This window comes from Mycetomoellerius zeteki, unplaced genomic scaffold, assembly GCF_001594055.1.
Source record: "Mycetomoellerius zeteki isolate Tzet28-1 unplaced genomic scaffold, Tzet1.0 scaffold1110, whole genome shotgun sequence".
Lineage (NCBI taxonomy): Eukaryota > Metazoa > Arthropoda > Insecta > Hymenoptera > Formicidae > Mycetomoellerius > Mycetomoellerius zeteki.
The window spans coordinates 66,055-77,546 of record NW_017256030.1 but is presented as its reverse complement, the minus strand read 5'-3'; the positions used below and the strand labels follow the sequence as shown (position 1 = coordinate 77,546).

The 11,492-nt window shown below is 34.8% G+C and overlaps 2 protein-coding genes across 2 annotated transcripts; one reads left to right on the top strand and one right to left on the bottom strand.

The window, feature by feature from the left end:
• Nucleotides 1-375: 375 nt before the first annotated feature.
• On the bottom strand, nt 376-3,712 carry l(2)dtl (WD40 domain-containing protein denticleless). The gene is made up of 8 exons (XM_018454356.1): nt 3,640-3,712; nt 2,907-3,151; nt 2,638-2,818; nt 2,173-2,398; nt 1,910-2,115; nt 1,613-1,815; nt 1,192-1,414; nt 376-989 (listed from the first exon to the last, which is right to left on the bottom strand). Exons 1-8 carry the CDS (start codon nt 3,680-3,682, stop codon nt 376-378), a joined length of 1,941 nt encoding a protein of 646 aa, XP_018309858.1. The 5' UTR covers nt 3,683-3,712.
• A 2,113-nt stretch (nt 3,713-5,825) lies between these two features.
• Nucleotides 5,826-11,278, top strand: LOC108726652 (cleft lip and palate transmembrane protein 1 homolog). The gene is given in 7 exon segments (XM_018454343.1): nt 5,826-5,999; nt 6,273-6,851; nt 6,981-7,098; nt 7,176-7,379; nt 7,825-7,962; nt 8,044-8,509; nt 8,511-11,278. Coding segments are annotated over 7 exon segments (1,920 nt in total). The 5' UTR covers nt 5,826-5,876; the 3' UTR covers nt 8,803-11,278.
• The last annotated feature ends 214 nt before the right edge of the window (nt 11,279-11,492 follow it).

Here is an 11,492-nt window from a genome sequence, read left to right as displayed (position 1 = left end):
CTTTTATAAAATGATTTACAAGGATTTTCTTTTTTAAAAAAATTTTCGCACGCGATGGCTGAAAATACATATTTGCCTCTATTTTATGAATGTTATGACAGAGAACTATCAAACTGCTATCACGTGTTCGGTATCTTATAAAGACTTTACGTTATAAATAGTACGCAAATCTGCTTAACCGTATTCATTTAAATTAAAAAGGTCCTATTTAGAACACGGTCCGATTTAGACCACTCTCCCCTACTATTAGCGACCAAAATTTAAAAATCCTTCGTCTTTATATTATAAAATAAAAACTGAAACTGAATCCGAAAAGAATTTCAATATTTAATTCGTGAATATTGTGAAAATTACTAAATTCTGCGTATATTATTTTCAAGTTGATGGCAAATTATTTTTATTCGAAGATAGATCCTTTTCGTTGTCTCTACTAGTGACTTTAAAGAAGTTCAATAAAGAAACACTTTTTGTTGTTTTTGTAACTTTTTGGGGTTCAGTTGATCGTGACCTATTGAATCTTCGACTAGGTGTCGATTGAGTCTTCGGACTACTTGAGACTGACGCCGTCTTCTTTTGTTCGTATCTCTCCTTCCTAATTTTCGTTAACCAATCGACATTCTCCTTGTACTTTTGTGGTGATATTTCAAGCAAATGCGGCGCCGTTCCATCCATTACGAAATTTGGCAAGTTTAATGTAGGCGAAAAAATAGCTTCATTCTTGCTCGTGGACTGGCTCGTACTAGGTTCGTCCAAATTGTTATCTCTACTCGTACTAGGGCTCTCGTTACTTGAACTAAACAGCCTTCGCATACCACGATTATCCATGTGAACTCGTTTCACAACCATCTCGTGGGTTTCATGAATAGGCGATAAAATACATTTAAACTTTCCCTCAGATCTTGATCCCATCATCATTTGCAGATAACTACGTTTGGTAGAATTGTGTTTATTTCTATTGTAATCTTCCTTACTAGATTCGGGAGTCGTAACTGTAAAGAATGAAAATATTTCTTTAAAAATTTATCAAATTTTGAAAAGCTCAAAGAAAAATCTTTTTTAAATTATTCAAAATTTAAGATCACTTGGCCATTCATAGTCTCAGTTTTCTAAACTTTAAGACTTATTAAATTTATATCTTCCATTTATTTGCATATAAATCATACACCTCCATATAATAACTTTTATGTTTACCTGGAGTAAGAGTAGATGCCTTGTGTTCATCTGAACTTGGTGTAGTTTCCTGACAAGTATTTGAGTGTCGAGAACTTGGAGTAGTTTCCAGTTTCATTTTTTCTAAAAAGTATCTTTCCACAACTTCAGCTTGACCACGTATTATTACTTCTTTGTTATCTTCTTCATGTTCCAGTCCAATTCTCCATATTTTATGACAAGCATCGTCGGAGCAAGTCACTATCTGAAATGATTCTCAGGATTAGATAAGTATCAAACTATTAAATCTAGATTATAATCATTTATACTTTTAGAATTGTATCACGCAGTGAGTCTAAGATAGCTATAAATATGCAATCAATACTTTCTAAAAATATTTTTACGATATATAATAAAATAAACTTTTAATTAGTATTTATAATAATAAACATTAAAATGGAACCTTAGTTTCTCCAGTACTGCACCATGCAATGCAAGTGACTTCATCTGTGTGACCGGAAAGTTTAACTAGTGGTGCGCCCGGTCTGCTAGTGTTCCAAATGTACGCGAGTTCATCGCTGGATCCACTGGCTAGATAGCGGCCGTCGGAACTCAAACAAGTCTTTACATAGTATGTATGATTTTGATGTCCATGATATTCTGCCACTGTCATAAAGAATTTTTTTCGTGATTCTATTTCGTTAGAATTAGAATAGAATGTATTCATATATTTTATAATTCAAAGAGGAGGAACATTTACCCGGTTTACGATTATACGACGATATATTATAAGCATATATAACGTTGTCCATGCAACTTGCATATAATGTAATTCTAGCCGGACATATTAACAACGAGGAGAAGCCATTCCTAGTACTATTCCCTGAATAATTCATTAAATGCTTAGCTATTGGCTCTTTCTTGTGGACAGTGTAATTCTTGCGCAAGTCCCACACTTTTAACAGACTGAAACCAAGAAGATATTATACTCCTATACAAATACGCAGTAGGAAGCAATCTTACCCATCGCCTGCAGCGCAAGAGATTAGTGTAAAATCATCTTGAAACACTAAGCCGGTAATACTATGCGCTCGTGATGGTTGAGTGTGCGACTTCTTTTTTGTATTGCTGAAGCCACCATAACTGTGCGCATTAGCAATGCAATTATCTGGCTTAGGATGATCATTGTGATTGGCTCTAACGTCCCATATTATGATGAAACCATCTCTAGCACCCGTTGCAAAGACAGCTAAAAATATTTGAAAAATTCTGAGATATCTGAGATATAAATGCACATTACACCATTAAATTTTTCATGCAGATTTATAAATGAACATAAAGAATTAGATTGTGAAAGAAATACAAAAAGTGTTGATGTATTTTTGTCCTTCATATGAAAGATAAAAAGAAAATCTGGCTTTTTTCAAAACAGCAATTTTTTTCAAGAAATATAAATGTTTGTAACTCATTAATGAACAGACCAAGTACCTCTGTCATCATCGCGAAATACTGCTGTTTTTACACTTCTTGAATGTGCATCAAAGTTATTAATTTGTTTTATTTCAGGCCTTGTGACATCCCATAAACGTGCTGTGTGATCTCCTGATACTGTAACCAGTTTCATCTCCCCAGGCATCCAAGCAATATCGAAGATTGCATTACAGTGTGCCTTGAAAAATATACATATTTCCCATTAATATTCCTGTGCTTATACTAAGAAACACATTTATTAAATAGGAATTGAAATCAATGACAACCTGTGTTCCTTCTAATGGTAGATTATTTTCATTCTTAATTTTGGTATCTTGAAAAGCGACTTTTCCATCTTCGTTTGCCAAGGCAAGAATCTCTTCGTATCCTGGCGTGGTGCAGAAACGGCATGCAAACACCGGTGGCTCAGGATTGTAATCAGCTGCATTTACATTCGGAGTTATTCCACGATATACATCATCGTAGTAGCATTTCAGGCGATGAAGGGCGATGTCGTAATCACATATTATTCCTGAATAAGACATCAAGCAATTAGTGTACCATTAAAATTTAATAGACACATAATTTAATCATTTATTTAAATTATATATTTTTTAATTTTTTACTAATTTTAATTAATTTTATTGGATTATTGCAGTAATGATAATAATAAACTATTTTAATAATACTTTAATTTTCTACAAATACAAAATGTATCATTCTAACTATTTAGAATATCATCAAAATTTATGGATAGAAATAATATTGATAGCAAATTATGTTCTTAGCAATCTTCTCTCATTATAATATATGCCATTATAGTTCCATTTTGTAATTACAAAGCATCATTCAAATTCGTCATTAAGTCATCGATTACACAACATTTAAATTACAATCCAAATCAATTTAAAAAGCTCAATCTAACTGGTTATTACAACATAGATAACCTGCACCCACAACAAATACAAAATAAACCCATTTAAATCTCTTTGTAAGACGTATACGCTTCTGTTTATTTACCGAATCCTCTCTCCCGTCGTTGAATAACATTTGTTATATTCATTTTGCACTGACATCAATAAACTTCCAAGAATAACGCTTCTAACTATTTATATATATATATATATATATATATGCACACAGAATTGTTTATACACGCGCGGTACTATACGCGGGAAATCTGTCAGATTCCACGCGAATGGGCTTGCTTTCATGTAGCGGCTGCACGCGGTTGTTAAAAAAAAAACCGATGACGTCATATACCCGACATATAGAAAAATAATTAATGAGTTTGCGATAAGACTCGAACTTCGGAGTTGTAAAATGCAAATAAATGTAAAGATGTCTTTACATGGCACCTTGTCGCCATATAGGATCTGGGCCCCTATTCTTGAAAAGTATCGCATACGTAAAACTAGGGAAATGCCATAGTATATGTGACGCATACTGTAGTATTTCCCTAGTTTTTCGTATGCGATATTTTTCTAGAATAGAGACCCTGGGCCCCTATTCTTGAAAAGAATCGCATACGTAAAACTAGGGAAATGCCATAGTATATGTGACGCATACTGTAGTATTTCCCTAGTTTTTCGTATGCGATATTTTTCTAGAATAGAGACCCTGGACCTATATTCTTGAAAAGGATCGCATACATAAAACTAGGGAAATACTATAGCATATGTTACGTGCACTATAGTATTTCTCTAGTTTATCGTATGCGTACTTTTCAAGATAGAGGCCCTGAGCACAAGAATTGTCGCAACGGTCGTAAGGGTATATCCACACAAACTTGCATAGCCGCATAAACGTATGCATAAAGAAAATTATCCAATCACAATTTAGGTGCGTCTTTATAGGAGAAATGCGATTGAATAATTTTCTTTATGCATACGTTTATGCGGCTATGCAAGTTTGTATGGATATACTCTAAAGACTCTTGCATAACGCATAGTGCATAAACGAATCAACTAATCAGAATCTTTCCTTTCCTTCCATTCCATGGAAAAGAAGAATTTCGATTGGTCGATTTCCTTATGTACTATGCATTATGCGTTATGCAAGAGTCTGTGCTGCGGCCATAACGCTTAAAACATCTATTCGGACTTATGCGTTATGCAAGAGTCTGTGCTCTCCGTTTAAAGCGCGTTGGAGTGAATGAGCTATAGTAGGAGCATATTGAAACATGTTATGGTTCCTGCACACTAGACACGGAAACGCTTGCCGCGCGGCAAAATGTGACGCGGTAGCCAATAAGCTTACAGCTCCTAACATGTTCATTGGTTATCGCGTCGCATCTTGCCGTGCGGTAAGCATTTCCACGTCCAGTGTGTAGGAGCCATTAGAGCTAGAGTCCTAGGCCGGTATTCATAGTCGGTTCTTATTTCAAGACCGTCTTAAGTAATGTCTTAATACGCTAATGCGGCTCTCTTATTGGTTCATAACATCTCAAGGCTGAACTTGAGACGATCTTGAATATAAGAACTGACTATGAATACCGGCCCTAGATTTATCAAATAGGCGCAACCGGTGTTACGCATTCTGATTCGCTGTTGCAATCACATGACTTAGCAACCATTTATAGTACTAGTGACATATTTCTATTTCATTTTATCCTATACATTCTATCTCACTCTATCTCATTCTTGCTCTTGAACAGTATCCATGCTGACTAAATTGTGATTACTGATATTATACAAAAAGCCTGATTACTGTGTTACACAGTATCTGACTATGGCTGCGTTCAGCAGAACGTTTGTTTTGCAACTGTTGGAAGTTTCCTTCGCGCTAATTGGATCATACTTTTAGATCTAGAAGAATGGTCCTATCTCAGCAGACAATCATAAAACGGTTGCAAAACTGTTGAGTCTGCTGAACGCAGCCATTGGGCGTATTTCGCGGAAGATTAGAGAAATGCGGAACTAATGCAACCAATTGCTGGTTAGAATTTCTGTTGTCAACCGTTTTATGATTGTCTGCTGAGATAGGACCATTCTTCTAGATCTAAAAGTATGATCCAATTAGCGCGAAGGAAACTTACAACAGTTGCAAAACAAACGTTCTGCTGAACGCAGCCAATCATAAAACGGTTGCAAAACTGTTGAGTCTGCTGAACGCAGCCTATGTTCTTGCTGGAAAGCAAGCTGTGTTAATCTAGTGACTTTAGTTAAAAACGAACGTTGAGCGTCATCATGAAAAAGCGCCTTAATTCCGCCATGCATGCATGGGAGCTGACAGAGCTGACGATTTGACGAAAAAAGATGGTAGTTACTGGGGATGATCATCGTGACAACGCGGAAGTAGATGTTACAGAAAATATGGATAACAGTCAGCCCAATGGTGAACTGGTTCCGAGAACCGAACAAAATAACGACGAGACAGAAGTGCGTTAATTTGTTGTATTATATTTATTGTTTACTCCTTTTTCACGATTGCTTCACAAGGAGGTGTCTTGAGAATGCACATAGGGGATTTACATCATCTTTTTAAATTAAACATGAGTTTTTTCGTCTGTTATTTTTAACGAAAGATTGTGCAATACCACATAATTAGGTATAGTCGTGAATATTAAAATTTATTTGTAAATTGCCGTGATTTGTTGTACCGACATATTCGAGTATTGTCGAGATTGAATTGTAATTTGACGTTTCTTGCAGGCGAACACGGAGAATAATGAGCAGAGGCAGAAGGCACAACAGTCGCGCTTAGAATCATTCTTTACCATAACAAAATCCTTAATCATACGAGCTCTCATAATTTATTTTATTAGTAGCCTCTTTAGACGCTCTGATAATAATCCCAAGTCTCCCAACGCCGTTGGCGACGCGCGTTTACAAGCTGTAAATATATTTTCAAATGGAACATTATTTGACCTTAGTGTTTATCTGTCCGAGTCCGAGAACTTTAAAAAATTTGACGATCCGCAATCTTTGATTTGGTTCGAAGAGGGTCTGGTTTATGGAGATTGGTATGGCGGACCAAATCAGGATGGATCCAAGGTACTTGAGCACACGTTTGTCCCTTCCGGACGATTAAAGCAAAATGGTTCGATTTACCTGCACATATATATAACAAAAAGCGGAAAGTCACCGAACCCCAAAGCTGGCAAAGGTGTTTACGCTGGCGACTATATATCCTACTCGAGAAAAATGTTAAATAAATATAAGAAAATTAAGTATCAGAAGAGGCACAACTTGTTGACTGGCCAGAGCACAGCCAGCAAAGAGGAGATGGAGGTATGTATATTTTAATTACTTTGCCAAATTTTTAACACCAAAAGCAACCTTTAATATGTATTAATCCAGTGTAGTGTGAGAGACTGAATTGACCATAAGTTACATATTGTTTGTGTTAAACTCTTGCAGAAAGCTGAGTTAATGGATCAGGAATATGTTTCGCACTGGCACCCAAATTTGACTGTTAATTTAGTATTTGATGAAACCAACTGGGTGTATGGTCAAGTACCACAGCCGCTGGATGAATGTAATTTTACAGATATACTTACATTATATATATGCAGATCTGTGTACTAGAAACACTCCTTGTTACTCTTCTCTTAGATATACATTTCTTACCTGGTGGAAATTTTTACAAGCCAATACTGTACATGAATGATTTTTGGAACATGCAACGGGACTATCAACCATTAAATAATACCGTAGAGCAATTGGAGCTTAGGTTGACTTACCAGCCACTCTCGTTATTCAAATGGCAAATATATGCAGCTCAATCCGTTAGAAATAAATGGACGTCGTCGTTCATGGGTTTGTTATATTTAAAAAATCGCGAAAATTAAAACGAAGTTTTTACTATTTCAAATAAGTAAGAAAACAGCTAATATATGGTCGAGAAAATATTACTTCAGCTAGAATAAGGTAATATTTTTCATAATAAGTTCTTTTTTTCAGTGTTTTAAAATGTTAGATAGCGTCATTATTAAATCAATGATCAATTTAATTGTGATATTATTTCAGCTTCAATTTATGATTGCGTTTCAAGTCCGATAGTAAGCGCGTTGCGTAATTTATGTAATTTAAAGATGTATAGAATTTACATATAAAAATATTATTAGGCACCCCAAAATCTAGCTTCGACCGTATTGGCTGTTTTCTTGGTTGACTTATATAGTCCAGATTAACTTCTTATTGATTTTACTTTCCCTGAAGAATTGTTAGTAAGTTTTATCATCTGTTATCATTATTCACATAGGAGAAGCATCTGATGACGATGATAACGATCAAGATACCCTAAAAGAGACTTTGCTTGAAACAAATCCATATCTACTAGGATTGACTATAATTGTATCAATCTTGCATAGCGTGTTTGAATTTTTAGCATTTAAAAACGGTAAGCTCTTAAAACTCTAACGAATAATAGGAACGTATTTCGCACTACCGCAATCTGAGGAACCTCCTTATGCCTTTTCAGATATTCAATTCTGGAACAACCGAAAATCTTTGGAAGGTTTATCGGTACGATCTGTGTTTTTCAATGTATTCCAGTCTCTCGTCGTTCTCCTTTACGTTTTGGATAACGAGACGAACACGGTCGTGCGCATCAGCTGCGCGATAGGTCTTTGCATTGAAGTGTGGAAGATCAACAAAGTTATAGATATTAATGTTAATAGAGAAATGAGAGTATTCGGTATCTTTCCGAAAATATCATTCCAAGATAAGGGATCGTACGTAGAGTCTTCTACGAAAGAGTATGACAGACTCGCCTTCAAGTATCTCTCGTGGGCGCTGTACCCTCTGTTGGGAGGATACGCGATTTATTCTTTAATGTATCTGGAACATAAGGGATGGTACTCTTGGGTTCTCAGTATGTTGTACGGATTTCTGTTGACTTTCGGATTCATCATGATGACGCCGCAACTGTTTATCAACTACAAATTGTAGCGTCGCGCATCTTCCATGGCGTATGCTGTCGTACAAATTCCTGAACACATTTATCGACGATATTTTTGCATTTGTGATAAAGATGCCGACGCTGTACAGGATCGGCTGCTTCCGCGACGATATTGTTTTCTTCATATTTTTGTACCAAAGATGGATATACAAGACCGATCATACCCGAGTGAACGAGTTTGGCTTCTCCGGCGAAATGGAGGCCCAAGTATTAGAGAACAAGAAGCAGGCAGCTATCAAGGATCGCCCGAAGGACGGATCGGCGAAGAAGAATGAATAATACTTGGTGTGTATAGATTTAGCATCAAGTACGTTATATCATATGTTGTCCCTGAATTAATAAAATATCCGATACCAAAGGAATATAATTACACACATTGACATTTATTTATACAAATTTCCGCATAATCATGTGTGTGTAAATGTATATTCTATTTTCGAATCCACGTGCTGGCGAGCATACTGCGACGTATGGCAAAGTAAGAGGCGAAGATAGAAGTAAATTCTTTTCTCCAAATTTAGAATACGCACAGAGATATTTGAAGGAATTAAAATTGTGGGTCTATTCGTTTTTGCTGAATTTCTTGCACAATTCATCTTTCCTTTTTTTCTCTCCAATGTGAGAAAGAAAAAAGATACAACCATTCTGCTAAAAAGAATAGACTTTATAAAACACGAATAGTACATACAAAAATAGTAGAGATAACTCTTCGTGAAATGTATCTCGCGATCCTTCAACAAACTATAAATGTAGATAGTATGTTCAACACTGTTATCATTCGTGTAAATGTTCAACTACAAAATAGACACTCGTGACTTGCCACGAGAGCATGGAAGAAACGTTCTACTGATTCGATGTTTAGCCAAACGTCGAATAAAAAAGGGAAAATCCAATTAGCATCAACGATTTCAGACGATGTTAGTATTCATTTATTATCGGGTCGAGATGTTGCTACGAAATAAAATTGATTTAATTATCATATATCATACGTGTACCTTTTCTTCTGAGTGATAAACCTTTTCATTTGTGTCGCGACATTTTACGAGATCACATAAAAGGAGAAGATGTGTATTAGTGGCTCTCTCCTTTTTTAGTATCCAAGCATTCAGAATTTTATATAACGAGGGAAGGAAAGATCGTGCTCACTAATGCCATAACGTTGATATTACAAATTACATTTAATATTGTATTTTATATTTTCATTAGAGTAGTCGTATAATTATCTACCGTCGACTTACTGTCTAATATTTTGGACAATATACATTTATTACATATTGCCATAATGTAAGTACTCATTTTCCGAATGAGATTAGCGTAATTTCTGAGCATCACCGCACGCCAGGTATGTGCGGTGCGAAGTTTTAACACGGCTCTTCGAGCTAAATTATTTATACATGCGATCGCGAAGATATTCTGCGATTGTGGAAAATTGAAGGTATTCGAGGAGAGAAACGGCGATTCATATATTAACGGGTCGTCGATGCTGTTTAGATTGTAAAAGTTATCGTTTATAATAAATATAGGTAATTCCTCCTATTTTTTGTTATTTTCATTACTTCTTAAGCAGTGCTCAGAAACTTACAAAATTTTACTCGCGTGAAATGATTGTGTGTTCGAAAAGAAAAAAGAAACTATTTATATCTTCAAATTTTGTTCAAGTCGATATTATTTCTTACACAGCTAATCTCTCTGCGCGGATAATAAATCTAACAGATGAGAAATAAAATATTTTACATGCATATATATGTATATATCGTATTAAATAGCGATAACGAAATGCGAGATCAGCTGGAAGCGATGACAGCTGGAATTGTATCAAAATTTTACAATTAGATTAAAATGGTCTATAAAGAGAAGCATGCTGAAACAATTAAATATATAGATTTGACAAATTTCAAATTTACGTTATAAACAGTACATCGGTTTTCTGCTACTTTTTTTCTTTTTGTTCTTACAAGAAGGCACTTTTCCTTCCACACTTATATGTAGTTGTTGTTAATGACCTTGCACGCGCGGCAACAACTTTAATATAATATAGTAGAATCTCTTTTTATTCCCTGGCTCTTTTAGCTTTTTTTAATGCTAAGCATTATATCTGAGATAATGAATGAGAAAGTATTATTTACAGATTGAAACTGTGATATCAAAGATACCATTGACACATCTTTTTCGTTTTAAATATCTACATAATATCGGTATTGTGAAAATTTCAAGTAAATATACCTTAAATACCGGATAAATATGCGATTAAAAATAAGAGCTAAAAAAAAAACGTAAAATTTAAATCTCATCGCTATTTGTGCTCGAAAAGTTCGGTTCACAACGACTCGTATATACTAAAACTAGAGATAATTCAACTGAAAGCGTGAGCGTAACTTCTAAAAAGTTAAAAAATATTTAATGCGTTGTTTAATACATTATTGACAATGGAAATAATAGCGTCAGAATACAATTTCACGTTTTCTTTTCGCAATATATAATCGTGAAAAACCATTAATCTTGTATAACTCTTTCGAAAGCAACTTTTGGATATTAAATCGGTAAATTTTCATTTCAATTTGCTGAACGACAATTTATCGCATCGCTAAATTCGAAAGAGTTAATCAAGAATTAAAATAATATCTTATTATATATTATTTAATATCCAAGCTTTACAAATGGCAAGACAGATTTCTACGAATTTCTAACTTTTTTCTAACTTTGCACAAGAAATAGACTGGAAGTAGTACATTACAAGCAGTATCGATAATGAAAATTTCATCAACGCAGGATTAAAGAAAAGGTTTTAGAAAAAAAAAAACTTTTAATAAGACGACAAATATAAATCACTGCGTGATAAAATTTAATCGACAGCTTTTTCTTACACATTAATTTAAATTATACAGGGTGTTTCCAAATTAAATCGCAAAACTTCGGGAGCGTGTAGAGGAGTAAAAAACTAAGAAAAAAAGTCCTATAGACATATGCTC